Raw genomic sequence first — 20,133 nt, 5'->3', positions numbered from 1 at the left:
CTGGTCTATAATTCCCGGGGAAGTCTCTGTTCCCCTTCTTAAACAATGGGACAACATTCGCTAACCTCCAATCTTCTGGTACTATACCAGAGGCCAACGACGACCTGAAGATCAGAGCCAGAGGCTCTGCAATCACTTCTCTTGCCTCCCAGAGAATCCTTGGATAAATCCCATCCGGACCAGGGGATTTATCTATTTTCAGACCCTCCAGAATATCCTGCACATCCTCCTTATCAACTGTAATACTGTCTATTCTACTCCCTTGCAACCCAGTGTCCTCCTCAGCTATATTCATGTCCCCTTGCGTGAACACCGAAGAGAAATATTGGTTCAATGCTTCACCAATCTCCTCCGGTTCCACACATAACTTCCCTCTGCCATCTATAACTGGCCCTAAACTTGCCCTAACCAACCTTCTGTTCTTGACATACCTATGGAACGCCTTAGGATTCTCTTCTATCTGCACTAGCAGTTCATCTTTTTAGTTTTGAATGCTACAGGCATTCAGATACAAGGGTCAAAAGTTTCTGGCCCTTTCTGCTGGTGGTATCTTCTGGACCTTCCAATGGTGACTCTTATGGCACGTTACCCAGTGGCGGCGGGGGCAGACCCCATGGACATTAGTGGGGTCAAAAAAATGCCAATTGCGGATCTCCTCCACTGCTGGAAAATATGTTGTCAGGGGTTGGGAGGGTGGTGGGGGGGGGGGGGGGGGGGGGGGAATCCTGCCCAGAGCCTTTGGTCTTGTCCTTTTATTATTTTTGTAACTTTTGGCCTTGACTGCTGTTTTACTCTTAGATATGTGCTCGCCATCCCTTCCTGTCTTGTTCTGTTTATCATTTCTCTCTTGCCTTATTGATTGCAAATGACTGACATTGCAGTAGAAGGTAAATTCATTATGAAAGCTACGATTTGCTCGAAAAACTATGTGCCCAAATTTATGTTTGTTCCATGGTACACCAATGAAAATTCAATTACAGTAGAATAAATTATGTAAGTTGTTAGTTACTATGGTCATCCTTGTTCATGGCTGGGATTTCCCTGTGCCATTGAAAGTGAATGGAGTTTCAGATATAGAGGTCAAAAGGTTGGAACGCCAAATTTTCTGTTCTTGCTCATAACGGTTCCTGCCATGGATGAGATGGGAGAATTCTGCCGTATGTTTGTGCTGTTTTCTATACGTTGCAGTTTATTTCAAAGTTTGTCAATCTGAATCAATATATTAATGGTATTTACTATAAGAGTCCTACAGATGTGGAAATTGAATGAAACGTTAGACTGATATTCCTACATTATAACAGTGACAATACTCCAAAAGTATTTAATTGGCTGTGCGGCACATTTGGATATCATGTGGTCATGAAAGGGATTTACAAATGCAGGTCTTTCCTTTTGTGTTTTATATTGGAAATAAGGTATGTGGATCAGCAGTGGGAGAGCTCTTTGAGCATTTCAACAGAGTTGTATTGTTTTCTGGAACCACACAAGGAGGAAAACATAAGAGAATGTAGGCATGCTTTTGCCATTCCTGTTTCTCGCTGTTTGAATTACCCAGTTGTAAGGAGTCACAGTGAATATTAAAAAGGGCAAAATAAATTGCTGCTTGTGTATGGGCAATTGAGTTCAGGATGTTTAATGAATAGTGCAAAATCACTGAAGAATCACATCACACATTAGGTAGAGGGCAAGAAACGTATAAGGCAAATGAATGGAGTACAAGCAACAAAAAAAGAGGTTGGAGATAAACCCAGAACTACTTCATGTAAGATGTCTGCATCAAAAAGTACGCTAAAAAAAAAATCAAAGATATCATGATAAAAGTTCCTGATTATTTACGTGCTTTCCTTTAGAACAAAACGATGAATTGTAGACCACCATTCGTTTCAACATCTCTGGTTGCTGTGAAAGGAGGAAAGTATTATGAATCAAGCAAAAATATGTTGTGCTCATACTGTGGCGACAGAATAGACAAGAAATGGAATAAAAATTTTGATCAGTTACTTTTCTCAGATACATACACCTTGCACGAAAATGGTTTAAAATTTTCAGATTTCTTTAAACCAAGGATAATGTCGAGGCAGCGGCTTATATTTCAAATAGCACCTTTCATGCACAAAAAAAATGTCTTAAGGTGTTTTACAGAACTATAATCAGACAATAATGGATGCTGAGCAACTTAGAGAGCACAGAAAGCAGTCTCTTAATGCAAAGCTGAAAATCCATTTTCTTTGTAGTTAACACCTAGTAATTAAATTGTAGGAAGCCATGGGTTAGAAATATGCAATTTACAAGAAAGTGAATTCATGAGTGAATAGGTTACGATAGAGGAAATCATGTATTCTCTTAATATCATTTAAATATACTTAAGAAAATGGAAAGGTCATTAAGCCAACAGGTTTGTCATTTTCGATAGATCTCAAATCCATCTCATAATTTTCTTTTGCATCCCTCAAACCATTTTGTTTTAATTGAGATATCTTAGTTGCCTTTTGAATTTACCCAGGTAAGGGGAGTCAGGTTTGTGTGCATGTTGCCCTCTTCCAAGTTTCTGTGGGGCCGTATTGAAAGTGAGCAGAAACTCTGTCAATTAAGTAATTAAGATCATTAAAATTAGAATTATGAAAGGTTTCAACTCTCAATTCTGAATTTCCCAGCCAAGGCAACTGCTTCTGGACCTGTCAGCAACTCGCCAGGGTCATTGAGGCGAGTGTACTGCAGGAAGAGCTTCTCCAGTAAAACTGACATTACCAACTTCTTGGAAGGCACTTCACCTGCCTAGCACCCGAGTCAGCTTCGACTGTACTTCTCTGCGACCAGCCTTTGCCTTGGCATGTGAGCAGCGTATGCAGATCTCCCTTGCACCTCAAGAGGAGAAGCAAGACTAGCATCAACAGTACCAGCAGCAGGAGCAACACCAAGAACAGCAGCTGCAGCTACCTTCTCCTCAGCTACTTGGTCCTTCACAAGGCAAAGGGGGTAGACAGCAAGATCTGGCTGGTGGGAGCCAAGACCCCCAACATTAGATCTGCAAGCAGACGATTACCTTTATCAACATGTGAGGATCTCACAGTAGGTTGCTACTGGCATCTTCAGCCTCCTTCAACAAGATCACTTTCTGAGTGGAGCAGATAGTCATGCAGTGATAAGGTGCATGTCACAGGAGGGCCATCCGCCAGTCTTCCTGCTACCGACCTGCTTGGCCACTACCAGCCTTTGGAAGCTCACCTCACTGCAGTCCTCATGTCCTGCAGCAGGAACATCCAGGGAAGAGACTTGCCAGGTCTCCTCTCCATTCCTGTCATTGCTGCGGCCTCAAAAATCCAAATGTTAGTGAGTCCTTGTAACTCATGTCATGGAAGGAATCCTCCCTTTGACAAAACTAGCACATCATCCTGCCCACCTTCCCTGACTAGCTGGAGATTGGATGCTAATGCCACGGCTCTGGGAAAGAGCCTCAGAAAAGCCTGCCAATTTGGAAAACAGGTTCTCAACCTACAAGTGATCCTGCCATTCCTCTTTGTCATTAATGCTGAGATGCTTCCCCTGTGTTTTCATAATTCCAAGAATTTGAGAAAACATATCTGGAAATCCACTGTATGCTGCTTTTCTTCAGTCCTCAATTACAGAACAACTCATACATAGCACAGAATGACAGCTACATGTGACTGACGAGTAGTGGTGACCAAACTGACCTCTCATGCATATGCCAATCCCACACTGATTACAACTGTCTTCTGTTCCTCCCTTGCAGTTATGATAAGCTTCTGAAACTTAAAGCCCTGTTCCAGTTTCACAGCAGGAGACCAAATAAAACAGGAGACACTACTGTAATAGCAGCAGGATAAACTAAAGGCATTTGTTTCATCATTGTTGCTAACATTTCAATTAAGTATAATGATGGTTGGTGTATCAATTTGTTTCATATCAACTTGCACTGTGAAACTCATAAATCACAATTGTTCTTCCAAAGTAGGATTATCTAGACTGAGCATTTTTGGGATACATAGTATGAATTTTCCGGTCCCGCTGTGGGAATTCCACCCTGGCAGTGCCATGGTACCCATGCACAGGGGGCACTACCACCCCGCCTGCCGCCCAACCTCCTGGAGGACCCCAATTGCCCCCCCTTCACTCCAGCAGGGTCAGGCCGCTGGCTCCCCGAAGGTGGGGAGCGAGCGTAATCCCCGCTGGAGTGAAACACTTTGGCGGGGTGTGAGAGGTTAGCGGGCCCGGAGACTTCAGATCTGGGCCCGCTAATCTCATTTAAATTGTAGGGAAATTATTATTTAAGTCACTTCCACGTCTCCCCACCGATTTCCGGCACGGAGCAGATGCCGCTGGAAATCTGGTGCTGGGAGACACAAGAGGGGCACGAACACTCGTGCAAACCCCACAATTCGGCCGCCGCGGGGTTCTCCTGGCCCGTTGCACTAAAAAATTAGCACAGCAGAATGGGAGAATCGCGGCCAGCATTTTCAATAATTTGAAATTACTTTGAGAGAAAGTTGTCCTGTAAATTGCTTGAATGTGTTCTCAGAATGGAGCTTTTACCTCATTAGTTGAAAGAGGACCTTTTTTGTTTTCCCCATTTCTGTGGTAACTTTAACAGATGTATATAAACTTTTTATAAGCAGAAAGTATACTCAGTACAGCAAAAGAGTTGTAAGTCAAACCGATGGGCTGGAATTGACAATCAAGCCTGTTCTGTACCATATTGGTTGGCGCATTGGCACTAAATATTTCTTCCCCTTCCCTCCTTCAGCCATGTAATCACTTGAGAGGCATATTGTACAAGTCTTCTGACATCAAAGAAGATCAAAATAAAGTAGCCATAAAAATGGAGTCAGTAGTTAATTGCAATGCTGGGAACAAGCTCAGATATTGAAACTAAATTAAACCATATAGATTTTTATGGGAGAATAATAGTCCTTCACAGTGATACGACAATTAACATTGAGGACTGAGCTCAAGCTTATTGTGACATAATAGTGTCAAACCCAACCTAGATAAAACTCTTTTTAAAGGAAGACCGAATGGTTAGGGGAGCAACAAGTAGAACTTGGTGCCTTGATATCCATGCTTCATTAGGTTTGACATCTTCCATGGACTCAAGTGATTGTTAGAAGTGATCGACAACAAAAGAGAGGATATTTTCTGCTAAATATATCACCCAGATTTTTCAATTGCAAGGAAAGAAGATTTTCTTTGAATCTGGAGAGTCTAAAAGACTTATTGACTTTCTTCATATTTCTTACACGCAGTTTCTTATTTGTTCTCTACCTCTGTGGAAAAATTTATTTAACAGATGTAGAAGGGCGCCTTTTAGACGTTCAAAATATTTTCAGAATATATTAAAAAGGTGATATAAGTGAAACTGAATTACTATATTTACCTCACATAGTTGGAGAAATGTGGAATTAAGAATATAAGCAGGAGTAGGCCATTGGTGTCATATATGTAGCGGGCTTCCAGCTAGTCGCCACTGTCTTTGCCCGCTGGATTTTTGGCACCATCAGTCCTGCGCCAGGAATCAGCATGGTGCTGAATAAGTTATGGTAATGGTGATTTTAATAAAATTTGCATTTCATTAGTGGGCCCGGGACTGAAGCCTCTGGACAGCAGCGGCCGGGGGGGGGGGGGGGGGGGGGGTGGGCGGTATTGGGAGGGAGAAGATCAAGGCTGGCCCAGACATATCCGGGGGCCCAGTGATCGGGGCATGGGGGGAGGGGGGTGTCGCATGGTCAGCGATGCAGGGTCACGGGGCTGGCCAGCAATTGGGAGGCCGGCAGTGCGGGCTACTGCACATGCGTCGATCTCCACTATGGCAGATTGGTGCATCCGCAGTGGCCCGCTCAGCGCTATGCTGCCAGCCTCTCCAGTGAGAATAGGCCCCGCCCCTGAATTTTTAATGAGATTCACGCTAGTGCAATCTGCAGTGCCCAGAGTGTGGGAGATTCATTTTGAAAATCCTGCTGAAAGAACCAGCAGGATTTACTCCAGTTTTTATGCAAATCCGACACTTAGAATTTTTTTGGGAGAATCCCACCTATAATGTATGTTGGGGTTTGGGGTTTGTACTGTCCCTTTAAGCATTTGGTCGGATGATACGTGGGGGTTAGTTTCTCCCATTATGGGACCCAGTTGTGCAGTCTGAGATCTGACTGTGGAACGCCTACAATAAAGAGCTCCCAGTGTTCATGTTACCAAGCCTACCTTGTGGTTCTTGAGCCACAATAAGTCGATAGGTGCATACATAACAATTGGCCCCTCAAGCTTGTTCTGCCATTCAATAAGATCACGGTCATTTCTGATTGTGGTCTTAACGCCACTTCTCCTCGCCCCCACCTCACCCCTCCATAACCCTTGATTCCCATTCCAGAAGGAAATATCAGTTCGAAACAGCTGAAAACCAATTGGTCATAACTGATTTCCACCACAAGAGCTCACAATCAGTTTTAACTAGAATAATTAGAGATTATAATTGGGCACCCACAGATATTCACAGTTGGCCATTTGGATCTAACAGCGGTACTGGAATCTTATTGCAATCAGTTGACTTGTTTACTGGTTTAACTGTCTACAACTGGAATAACTGGCACTCGTGATGAGAAGCACGCTGTGATTCTGCATGCCTGGTTGACTTCAACTGTAACGATTTGAACATTAATGAGACTAGTTTACTTCTGCTGGAACAAGTGAACAGACACACTGGAACCAGTTGGAATTAAGTGCAGCCAGTTGCCATGTAGTTGTTTCAATGATTATTTGGACTGGAAACTGTACCAGTTGAAGCCAACAGGACTGACTTCAGTTAAAAGACGGCTTGATTGAGGCAAAAAGACATTGGCTTACCAGTACATATTTTCACATCAAAGAGCACGATAATATTCATCTGCTCACCTCACATATATGAAATGTGTTACATAAATGCAAGGTTATTAATGCTGTGCATTTAACCATTTCAAGATATTTGATTCTTTTTGAGTACAGTCACCATAAAGGGTCACATAATGGCAAAATGTAAGCTGTATTACACAGCACACTTCTCAGGATAGGAAATTAAAAACCTCAATGAGAAGCATGAAAAAAATCTATTATGGGAGTTACCACTCCCAGAAGTACCTTAGTTGCCATGAGATAGTGTCAATGAAACCCAGTGGGAGCATTCCTTACACCTAAAGTGGTAAGGAAATAACCTCACATTCTCTGATAATCCTTGCCAAGAATGGATAATGATAAAACCCACATGGGCATCAATTAAGAAATGAATTGAAAAAATGGCAAATATAAATGGAACATAATGCAAAAATAATGAACACATTTTGATAAAATGCACACAAGGATTGAACACAAGATATAAACAAATACAAGTTATGATCAGAAAAAATGATGAACATTACAAATAAACATAAAAATACAATGGGGGAAGATTACCCCTTGTTGCTCTTTTCACGTGTGTTCCATGTGTTCCCCCTCACCAGTCGTGGCTGCTTCCTGCCCGCCTCGATACTCCCCTCACCCACCACTGTGCCCAATTCCTTCTTCATCTCTCCATTATGGTCGTTCCCATCCACTCCGCTGATCACCTCACTCTCTCCTGCACTCAATACCTCTTCCCACTCCCCATTATTACCATCTCCCACCTATCTCAGTACTCGCCTCACTGCCAGTAAATATAGTACAAGCAGAAACTCTCAATTCATTTAAAAGTGTCTGGATATGCTTCCTAATCAACACCTTGTGGTGCCTAGATGTAGCAACACTGGCAACTTTCTGCTCTCCAGACCTAGAATACCTGACGCTAAAATGCCACTCCTAATACTTTCCGCGAGAGTTCATCTCCGATATCCTGATGACAGTTTACATCCCACCCCACGCGAATGTGAAGAGCGCGCTGGACGAAATATATACCACTATGAATAGCCTTGAGACGAAACATCCCGAGGCCTTGCTCATCATGACCGGGGACTTTAATCAGGCCAAGCTCAAGAACGTATTACCAAGTTACCACCAACACATCTCCTGTTCCACCAGAGGCCCAAATATCCTAGACCACTGCTACACAAATATTAAACATGCCTATTGCTCTATCGCCCGCCCACACTTTGGCAAATCAGACCACAAGGCTGTGCTTCTGCTCCTGGCTTACAAGCAAAAACTGGAGCAGGAGAATCCATCAAAGAAAGTCATGCAATGTTGGTCTGAGGAATTGGATGATCTCCTACAGGTCTGCTTGGAGTCAGTGGACTGGTCAATATTTTAAAACTCTGTGACCAGCCTGAACGAGTACACCACTACAGTAACTGACTTCATTAGTAAGTGTGTAGGAGACTGTGTACCAAAGAAGCAAATCCGTGTGTTCCCCAACCGGAAGCCGTGGATGAACAGGATATCCACTGTTTGCTGAAGTCCAGGTCTGGGGCGTTCAAGTCAGGTGACACTGACCTACACAAGAAAGCCAGATACGATCAAAGGAGATCCATCAACGATGCCAAAAGACAGTACCGGACCAAGCGACAGTCCCAAGCTAGCCACACCGACCCCCGCCAACAATGGCAAGGTCTGCAAGACATAACAGGCTACAAGATGAAGGCATGTAAAATCGTTGGCTGCAATGCACCCCTCCCTGATGAGCTCAATGCATTCTACACCCGCTTTGAGCAAGAGGTCACTCCACCTTGGAAGCCCTGGATGAACCTGTATCTGGGGTCACCATTGCAGATGTCAGAGCAGCTTTCTCGAATGTCAACCCCAGAAAGCGACTGGCCCGGATGGAGTAGCCGAACGAGCACTCAGATCCTGCACAGATCAGCTGGCGGGAGTATTCGCAGACATCTTCAACCTCTCTTTACAACAATCTGAGGTCCCTATCTGCTTCAAGAAGATGACCATCATCCCAGTACCTAAGAAAATCCAAACAGCGTGCCTTAATGACTATTGGCCGATGGCTCTGAGATCATTATGAAGTGCTTCGAAAGACTAGTCACGGCATGAATCAATTCCAGCCTCCCGGATTACCTGGATCCACTACAGTTTGCCTACTGCCCCAACAGGTCCACAGCAGACGCCATTTCCCTGGCCCTGCACTCAACCCTGGAACACCTAGATAGCAAGGACACCTATGTCAGATTCCTATTTATTGACTACAGTTCAGCCTTCAACACCGTTATTCTCAGGAAACTCATCTCCAAACTCTGTGGCCTGGGCCTCGGCACCTCCCTCTGCGACTGGATCCTGAACTTCCTAACTCACAGACCACAATCAGTAAGGATAGGCAACAACACCTCCTCCACGATCATCCTCAACACCGGGGCTCTATAAGGCTGCGTTCTCAGCCCCCTACTATATTCCTTATACACCTGTGACTGTGTGGCTAAATTCTCCTCCAATTCGATTTTCAAGTTTACTGACAACACCACCATAGTGGGTCAGATCTCAAACAGTGACGAGACAGAGTTTCGGAATGAGATCGAAAATCTGGTGAAGTGATGCAGCAACAATAATCTCTCCCTCAATGTCAACAAAATGAAGGAGATTGTCATCGACTTCAGGAAGCATAAAGGAGAACATGTCCCTGTCTATATCAACGGGGATGAAATAGAAAGGGTCAAGAGCTTCATGTTTTTAGGTGCCCAGATCACCAACAACCTGTCCTGGTCCCCCCATGCCGACACTATAGTTAAGAAAGCCAATCAATGCCTCTACTTTCTCAGAAGACTAAGGAAATTTGGCATGTCAGCTATGACTCTCACCAACTTTTACAGATGCACCATAGAAAGCATTATTTCTGGTTGTATCACAGCTTGGTATGGCTCCTGCTCTGCCCAAGACCGCAAGGAACTACAAAAGGTCGTGAATGTAGTCCAATCCATCACCAAACCAGCCTCCCATCCATTAACACTGTCTACAGTTCCCGCTGCCTCAGCAAAGCAGCCAGCATATTTAAGGACCCCACACACCCCGGACATTCTCTCTTCCACCTTTTTCCGTCGGGAAAAAGATACAGAAGTCTGAGGGGTCACATACCAACCGACTCAAGAACGGCTTCTTCCCGGCTGCTGTCAGACGTTTGAATAGACTTACCTTGCCTCAAGTTGATCTTTCTCTACACCCTAGCTATGACTGTAACGCTACATTCTGCACTCTCTCGTTGCCTTCTCTATGAACGGTATGCTTTGTCTGTATAGCGCGCAAGAAACAATACATGTATTAGCATACAGTGAAAAGTGAGAATAATAAATCAAATCAAATCAAGTCAAATCCTAAGTGCTGTAACCTGCTGGGCTACAGACCACATGCAAGAAAGTGAGATTAGGCGGAAGGGTTTGATTTTTGGCTAGCACAGACATGATGGGCCAAGTGGCTTCTTTCCGTGCCATAAACCTTCTATGATTCTCATAGGTAGATTTCAAAGATACAAGGAAACTTTCTTTTCTTGGTAACTATTTTCCTGATATAATGCTCCAAGTGATTAGACAGGTAAATCTAAAATGTGCCATGTAATGTTATTACATTGTTCTGAATCCATAGACACTCATGAAGAGATCAGATGGAAGGCACAGAATGGCCCAAGGTTCAGGGTGCCCAAGATTGTGGAAGGCACGGTCCAGGACAACAGTACTGGTGACAAAGCACCCTCACTGGATGAAGAAAGTACTCGAAAGCAACCAGAGTAAATATCTTCAAGTCACATCAGGAAATTGTGGAACTGTGAAAAATAAGTGAGACACAACTGTTATTTTAATGTTACATAATATACATCTCTTTCTGTGACTAATGCTCTGCCTAGTCAGAAACATGATAGAGTGAATTGGATTTGAGCAACAGCCTCCCAACACTGATGTATGAACAAGCAAATATGTTTTCATCATTGTGCACCACACAAGGATAGAATGTTGGAAATGCCTACACCTCCAGCACCACCCAGGCAGCAAGCCCCTATATAGAGCACAAATAGGTCAATGAGCAGTTGTGCATTGAAACTGATGACAAGCAATTCTTACAATTACTTATCAAATCATCTGATAATCAATGTAGATTTCAGCAAAAGTGATGGATGTTATGATGGGGCGGCACGGTAGCACAGTGGTTAGCACTGTTGCTTCACAGCTCCAGGGACCTGGGTTCAATTCCCGGCTTGGGTCACTGTCTGTGTGGAGTTTGCACATTCTCCTCGTGTCTGCGTGGATTTCCTCCGGGTGCTCCGGTTTCCCCCCACAGTCCAAAGATGTGCGGGTTAGGTTGATTGGCCATGCTAAAATTGCCCCTTAGTGTACTGAGATGCACAGGTTAGAGGGATTAGTGGGTATATATGGGGGTAGGGCCTGGGTGGGATTCTGGTCGGTGCAGACTCGATGGGCCGAATGGCCTCTTTCTGTACTGTAGGGTTTCTATGATTTCTATGATGGTAGGTACAGTATTAAACTTACCTCCGTCACTAATGATATGTTATTAATTGAGACTGAACTGTTGAATAACCTCACGCAGAGTCTGTAGTTAATCTATTTTACATGTAAGATACTGATTTTACTTACAAGCAAAATTGCCAGGCAGTATTGAGATACCAGAACGAATGTGGAATAAGGCACACAGCCAAAGGATAAATTCATCAATCATCAAGCCTTTGGCGAATGGCATCTGTGTGTCCGATGAACTGGCATGCTGTTTTATGTCGATAACATCAAGGATGCAATTCCTTGCAGCAAGAGGTTGGCTTGGAGACCTGCTTTGGAAGTCCCCAACTAATTTCAAGCTTAAATGTTTCCCCTTATTTTACAATACATTTCACCTGTCACCTCCAAACCAGGGGAGGATATTTTTGAGAAATGGTTATATCCAAGAAGATTCAGGACCTCAATAAGAGACCAAAATCCAGTGAAGCATTCAACAAGTAACTGTGTATGCTTAAATTCAATATTTTGACTACCTGCTGCAATTTAACGGGCGCGGATTTCCTGGCTGCTCGAGTAGCGTAGCGGGCTGGAAATGTCAGCGGGTGGCCAAAAACAGGAATCGCAACCAGTCATGGTCTTCCTGGGTCATTCTTTTTAACGTAATCAGCCTCGTGCCGGGGAACAGAACAAGGCTGATTACAATATGCAAATAGTATTTTGCATCTCTTTAGTGAGCCCGGGACACAATTGTCTGGGCTTGCTAATATTTCTGACCCTGTCGGTGCTCATCCCCAGCAACATGATGGTCTTGCTAGTGGGTCCGGAGGCCATTGAGGCCCCCCGGGAGGTCAAGGGCAGAGGGGGTGCCCCTAGGGCAGTGCCAAGCTGGCACAGCCAGCCCATTTTCCCACCCATTGAGCACTTAGTTTTTTGGGGGGAAAATCACACCTAACATTTCTGCACTTTAACTGTGTTTATTTTTGGGCTCCAGCACTGTTAATTTGGTTTTTGCATTTTAGGTTTTGTGTTTTTAAGGATCTAGCGTTCCCATATTTTACGGGACTGTCCATTGATTGTTCCATAAGAGACTTGTCAGTGTGTGGTGTATTTTCACCGACAACCTGAGAAGTCGTCAGGGTAATTGAATGAGTCAGTCAGATGGTTTCAATGAGATACGTTGTAACTCTGACCCCTGGTCTCAATTAAAAGAACCCCTCCACTCCTTTCAACCCACTCTAATACTTACCAAAACCCACCCCTTGTTTTCGTGGTCACCAACAACCCAGCCCAAACCCAATCCCATGGCCGAATTGTTCCTTTAAATAAGTTATTAACCAGGGTCAGTTTAAATTTAGCCAGGCTTACTGGACACAACTAGAGCTAGCTTGACGACTTGAGTGGAAATAATTTAATGGGGAGTCGGTCAACTGGGACCAGTACCAATTCCCACTTAAAACTGGACCCGCTGACAAGTGATATTTCCTGATCAAAAATCGATCTAACTTAGCTTTTGAAATATTCAATGACCTAACTCCAGTGCTACTTGGGGTGGGAAATTCCAATGATTAATGACACTCTGAGGGAATTCTTCTTCATCTCTGTCTTAAATGGGAAACTACATGCCTCAACATTCTCCTGCATGTCACCTTATTATGGTCATCATCTGAGTCCTCTGCAGCAGTACTTGACTGCTACTCAGTGAGCTGACAATCAAATCATCCTCTGCCCAGTGGCTTACCATCTGATGAGCCCAACACTCTGCTCGCCTTCAAGGTAAGTGGAATGCCAATGTTTGAATTGACAATTGTCAGTGTCAGATCAAATGAGAGGGCCTCATTATCAATGTCATGCAATTGCATTCTCCCTTCCTCCTTGGGCTGCTATTTGATTTGATTTATTATTGTCACATGTAGTAGTACACAGTGAAAAGTATTGTTTCTTGCGCGCTATACAGACAAAGCAAACCATACATAGAGAAGGAAAGGACAGAGTGCAGAATGTAGTGTTGCAGTCATAGCTAGGGTGTAGAGAAAGAATAACTTAATATGAGATAGGTCCATTCAAAAGTCTGATGGCAGCAGGGAAGACGATGTTCTTGAGTCGGTTGGTATGTGTCCTCAGACTTTTGTATCTTTTTCTCGATGGAAGAAGGGGGATGAGGTGCATGGAGTCCTTGATTATGTTGGTTGCTTTCCCAAGGCAGCAGGAAGTGTAGACAGTCAATGGATGGGAGGCTGGGTTGCATGATGGACTGGGCTTCGTTCATGGCCCTTTGTAGTTTTTGCGGTCTTGGACAGAGCAGGAGCCATACCAAGCTGTGAAAGAAAAAATGCTTTCTATGGTGCATCTGTAAAAGTTGGTGAGAGTCAAAGCGGACATGTCAAATTTCCTTAGCCTCCTGATAAAGTAAAGGCATTGGTGAGCTTTCTTAACAATAGCGTAGGCATGGAGGGATCAGGACAGGTTGTTGGTAATCTGGGTACCTAGAAATTTGAAGCTCTCGACCATTTCCACTTCGCCCCTCTTCATATAGACAGGGGCATGTCCTCCACTATGTTTCCTGAAATTGATGACTATCTCCTTCGTTTTGTTGACATTGAGGGAGAGATTACTGTCGCCGCACCAGTTCGCCAGTCCTCTGGGCCCTATTTTACAATTTTGATTCTAAGTGCTGGGTGGACTTGAAACTGGGAGTGTTTCAGATCCGGCTTTTAGACCCGTTCTCAGGCACCCCCATACGCACTCTGCCTGCAAAAATATCAGCGATTTCGAATTGCTACACAAGCCTGTGGGTGGGGCTTAACGCACCCAAAATCCTGCAGCTCCGATCGGCACCTCCAACTGTGAATGCACAGAAAAAAAAAGATAGAATGCTGCTCCTGTGCCACATCCCTCCCCGGCTGGATAATGCCTCCCTCTGGCCCCCACAGACATTGCCCCACCCCCACAACATTACTAACCCCCTTATCCCCCCACTCCCCCGCCACCCAGACCGATCGTGGCCCCCTTCCCCCCACCAATCTCAGGCAGGGTGGCAGCGGAGGCCACTCCCCGCCGCCCCCCCTTCCCCTCAACTGATCACAGGCAGAGTTGTAGCAGACCCCCTTTCACACCCCCATCGATCTCAAGCAAAGAGCCATTGGACGCTCGGTCCTTACCTCCTCACTAACCCTCACTGATGGAGCGCCCGAATTGGACTTCTATGGAGCATGTCTGTTTCATGCCGATTCCAGATGGGCGAACGCGGTGGTAAAGGGGGAAGTGCCAGTAAAGTTGGGTGTGCAGCCCATTAAGTCAATTTAAATGCATGCAAATGCATTTAAGTGGCTGTCGCGCCTGCTTCAGGCGTGGTCCCGATCACGGCCATTTTTGGGCCTTGGTGGGCGCGGATCAGACTACTCGCCTTACGCCCGTCTTTACCACGTTTTCGCGCCCGATGGTAAAATCGGGCCTTCTATCTCTTTCCTGTACTCCATCTCATCATTGTTTGAGATCCGACCCACTACAGTGGTGTCATCAGCGAACTTGAAAAATTGAGTTGGAGGTGAATCACGATTATATGGTTGTGCAGGCAGCAGCTCTTTGGTGTTTGAAAGCAAGAACTCAGAAGGGGAAAGGCTGTTGAGGAGAGAGGTTTGGGTAGCAATCAAGAAGTCCATGATCACCCTTCAGCAGCATCATGCCAGATAGAACCAACTCCTCTCTCCTTTTCACCTGCTATCTCTGCTCCACATCCTTCTATTGTGTTTCACCTTGTCCTGCAAGAGAGATAGCAAAACATCCATGGTGGTTTAGCACTGTGTTTCGGTGCTGCTGTGGATTTTACACTCCCCCACCAATTTGTTTGAAGATGGTGATGCTCCCAAGATGCATTACATGGCCAACCCACCTGCACTTGGTCTCTTTCCCATTTTACAAGGAGTGGTATTGGTGTCAGGCAGTCCGCCTGCCCTGAGTGGCCATTAATGTCTTACCATATTGGGAAAGGCAGGATTGTTCTCGGTCAAAGGTTGGCAACCCAGAAGACTGGAGCCACAAGCAGTTCTTTAACATCTCATTTACAGCTCCCATTTAATGGTGTTTATGATACCATAACATCATAATAAGACCATAAGATATAGAAATAGAATTAGGCCATTCAGCCCGTCAAATCTGCTCTGCCATTCAATCACAGCCAATAAGTTTCTCAACCCCATTCTCCCGCTTTTTCCATCTAACTGTTGATCCCTTTTCCAATCAAGAACCTATCTGTCTTAAATGCACTCAGTGACCTGGCCTCCACAGCCTTTTGTAATGGTACAGTAATATTTGTTGACCAATGTTTCTGCTCCTATGAAGCAATTTTGAAAAAACAAATGTACAATATTTTCAAGGACTCATTCTTTCTTACATGCGTGTACAATTCAGTCCACCCCAGCAGATACGGAAAGGGCTTTCTATTGGTTCATGCCATCATTGTATCAATTAATCAAAGATCTGGTTTCACCACAATCCAGATATTGGCCGTAACTGTACCACCTTGCCTGTAAAATCCCACTCATTGTCTTTCCACGACCTTAAGTCTTAATTAATTTTTCAATTTAAAAATGTTCAAATATTTCACGACAGTAAAACTCACAGCAGGAAATCGCATGAAGTGGGAACTGCTAAATGGGAAAACAGATGCAAACAATGCATCAACTGTGTCGATTTTGCTATTCAATTAGTGCCTTGTTTTAAGTCCAGTCGTTTAGATTTATTTTAGCTTGTTTCCAATGGTGTTCCCTTTGACAATGCTCCACTTTGACATGCTAGTTATTTCCCATAGTGAGTTGGATTAGCAATTGAAATACACTAAAGGCTTCTTAGAAATATTGATCGTATCAATGTGCAAGCTAACACCTCACAAGTGAATAGCTCTGAGTAGATGAAAGAGTTGAATTGAAGTTTAGTGTGTTTCCTATCACAAACCCTTCTATCTCAACATTGGATTGATTTTTTTCTGAACCACGGAGAAGCAAACATTTCTGAATGTAATTCTCTGCAAGGACATAAAGGTTGAAAATTAGAATATGTACATTTTGTGCCGATGATTTTTAATTTTAAAAATGTGTTAAATGGATTAATTGTTTGAGTCTAATTATGATGTTTAGAATGTGTCACATGTTAGAATAGGTCACGTGTTAAAAACATAAAACCCTTTAACGTTACTTCAAAGAAAACGCTCCAAAGGAAAGCAGAATTTTGGCTATTAAGTTAACAAAAATCAAATTCTGGCCGGTAATTATTAACAAAACTGAGAGGCTGAAATTTGCCAATTTCATTCACCCCGCCACCGCTGCCAGTGGGAACGGAGAACTTGGCACTCAGTCAAATCTCAATTCACTGCAGCGAGTCCGGAGAAGCTGAACAGCGGGCGAGGTCGGAGAATTCTGGCCAGAATCTTTGCTGAAAAGTATCCGTTTGGAAGTGAAATATTCTTCAAGAAAAATGCTGAGAGCAAAAGGGAAATTTAAGACTTGGGCAACATGAAGATTTATCTTTAAAAACAAAAATGATGGTTTTTACTAATTCCAGCGATGCAGAAACATGATATTTTCTCTGATCTATACACAGGATTGAAACTCCATGAAATTCAATAGTAACAGCACTCATTCTTCTCAGCATTAGAGGGAAGTTAAAGCAAATGACTTGTTACAGCATCAAATAATTGCACAATGTTCCTTACATTTTCAATAAACAATTCTTTTATCTTACGGTATGTTTATGTTTTTACTCCATTCTTTATTTTTTTCATTTTATGGCGCAATAGTTTTTTTACTTGGGGCAATTCTTAGAAAAGGTTCTTCAGGAAAAAAGATTGCTGACTCCTATTCTAGGTAGTACTAGCTAGCTTTAAGTGGTCTTATAGCCTCTCACATTTTTGTGCTTCATGTTCAGGTTTGCAGATACCCAACAGCCTGCTTAGTCCTGGCTGCTCAATGCAATAATTTATATGTGCAGCATGAGGTTTGAGAGGTTCACATGGGAGAAGTATTTCCCAAAGACCTGTTGTGGTTAGAGCCTCCTGCACAGTGCCATCTATCTGCATCTTCTGCGAGCTGCTCCTGCTCTGTCTCATCTCCATTGTCCTCTAGCACCCCCACAGTAGCCCAGGAGACCATCTGGTAACCCCTGTAAAACTAATTAGAAGGCAACCAAAATAAATGCTGCATCAAGAATATCTTCTTTTCAGCAGTCATAAGTTCCATTTTCACATCAGAAAATGGGTCCAAAATTGTCAATGATAATCCAGTAACTCACCCATATGTTGGTGAATCCTTTCTGCTTGCCAGTTAGTTGCTTAGGAGCGGGTGAGTTTATCAAATTACTATTCAGGTGCTAGAATATCATAAAGGAGTCCTGTAAGATGGACCTGTATTTAAATATTTTAAGCAATGATTTAATAGTTTTGACAGGCATCACAGTTCCGCCTAATCCAAGACACGAAGAAATGCATTCCTGGTGTGTAGTCAGCATATGTGCCCTGCCTGCCTCATCACATTTATCTAAGAAACAGGTGTGGTGCCATCCAATTTCTTGGCCTTGATGTTTTCATAGGATATCCAAAGTGGAAAATGTCCTGTTCTGCAATGTTAGCACCACACATCCTTTTGTTAACCAATTTAGAATTGCATAAATATGATTATAAATTCTTCAAAAAAATATAATTCAACACAGAGACTAAACATTATTACATAAAATATGTAACCGATGCACCTGGTTTCTGAAGGAAGAAATGTTTTAGATTTTGGTTGCTGTGATCGTAGTATTAAACACAGTTCCTTGGTTGTGTTGATACTGATTTTGAGGAAAATAAAATGTTAAGGAAAGGGCAAGCCAGGGAGCTGATCTGGAGGCAATTGCTTAACCTTAATTAATTAACGGTACCAGCTGATCTGAAAATTGTAAATCAATGTCTGGTTTAAATTATTTAAACAAAATATTCCACAAATATTCTATAACAGACCCTTGTCTGATGGCAACTAAAATGCTTTCAGAATGCAAAAGTTAAGTTGCTTTGCTATCTTATGATGTGGAGATGCCGGCGTTGGACTGGGGTAAACACAGTAAGAAGTTTAACAACACCAGGTTAAAGTCCAACAGGTTTATTTGGTAGCTTTAAGCTTTAACTTTAATAACTTTAAGCTTGTGTGGCTTTTGCTACCAAATAAACCTGTTGGACTTTAACCTGGTGTTGTTAAACTTCTTACTGTTGCTATCTTATGACATAGTAACAGATAAATAAGGTCTGTCAGTACATCCTTGTTCATCAAGAAAGAAGAAAAATAATCAAAGCCTACTTTAGCAGATTCTGCTGAATTTGCCAATACAGAAGACTTCTCTGTGAAGAATGGAACTAACCTTTGAAATTATATTAGGTACAGCCCAATGGAACAGGGTAACAGCTGATGAGATGTGATTGAGCTGAATAATGTCTAATGCCTAAGTTAAAGTTCCCATCTACATATTCAAGCTGAAACATCTATTTCAAGTCCTGATAGTCAATAACCGTTTCCAAGCATTCTCTGCATGCACATCTGCTGATACCTCTTCTAAATGGATCACTCATTTAAAAGATTGCATTAAAATGAAAGAAATTCACATGAAACCCCATTGTATTAATTAATTCCAGGTCACCAAACAGAGCCTACACTTAATTTACCTTTTAGAAGAATTTAGGACATTGCCGTGAATGTTTTGGGCTTAATCCCTTGCAAATGGGTTGCATTTTATCTTTCTTAGCAGCTGACAGTTAAAAAGAGGGCAGCTGTGCTCAGACAATGAGGTTTTAAAAAGGTCAAACTACAAATAACTTTAATTGTTTTTCCAATGTTATTTACTTTGCCATCAAGGAAAGACGTGAGTTAACTGGTTAGATGAAAATGAATCTTTTCCCCAACCTTGATATCTCCTCATGTGTTACAGTTATGAAGTTTATAAGATTAGTAGCCCAGAACCTCTACTCCTTGGAGGTTCGTACTCCAGAGCTACCCCAGAAGATGTGGTTGGGGCCCCTTTGGAAAGCCCCACACAAGGAGTGGACTGGAATTACCCGACATGTTTAAGCTCCCAATGGGCAATTATCCTGTGCTGGGAACCATCAGAGACTTTGGATGGTTGGGACTCTCTTAGCAGAATAGTTACCCAGGAAAAGTTACAAGGATTAAAACTACTTCTAACTTCTGGATAACTATGGTACTGACCAGAATAGCACCCTCCTGCCCCCCACCCCTCCCCCCGCCTCCACCTCCCTACCCCTACTGACTATCACCCTACTCCCCTGGATAAATCCCACCTCCGCCATCTACTACTCAAATCCCCCCATTAGCTTCCAACTTCCACTGACTACTCCCACACTCCTGACCACTTCAATCCCTCCAACAACCCTCCCAGATACTCAACACCCCTCCTACCCTGACCTCGCTCTAATCCCTGACTAGCCTCCCCCTTCACCCACTTACCTTACATATATACCTTCACCATGCCTCCTCAAAGTGGCCGGAGCTTTAAACTTAGCTGGTTTAAAACATCTAGTGCCATAAAAAAGGGGCATGACTTCACTCTCCCTGATGTTACCGCCCTGCACTGGAAGGGCTTCAGAGCTGCTGTGCTGCACATTTCTCACCATGCCCAGGATGGAAGATTGAGCAAGAAATGTGCAGTGCCCGACCCAGATTGGTAAAAAGGAACGGAGTGGCAACTCGATGGTGATTGCCAT

The 20,133-nt window shown here is 43.4% G+C and overlaps 1 protein-coding gene across 1 annotated transcript in view; it reads right to left on the bottom strand.

Annotated features, from left to right (window-relative positions):
• Positions 1-20,133, bottom strand: part of ush1c (Usher syndrome 1C) — a 227,822-nt gene that overhangs the window by 44,559 nt on the left and 163,130 nt on the right. Inside the window, exon 16 of the mRNA XM_078220627.1 lies at positions 1,837-1,899. Within this exon, the coding sequence (XP_078076753.1) occupies positions 1,837-1,899 (63 nt within the window). The remainder of the gene's footprint in view (positions 1-1,836; positions 1,900-20,133) is intronic.

Source organism: Mustelus asterias, chromosome 9 (genome assembly GCF_964213995.1).
Source record: "Mustelus asterias chromosome 9, sMusAst1.hap1.1, whole genome shotgun sequence".
NCBI classification, from domain to species: Eukaryota; Metazoa; Chordata; class Chondrichthyes; order Carcharhiniformes; family Triakidae; genus Mustelus; species Mustelus asterias.
Note: the sequence above shows the minus strand (reverse complement) of the source record. Positions and strands in the feature narration are given on the sequence as shown.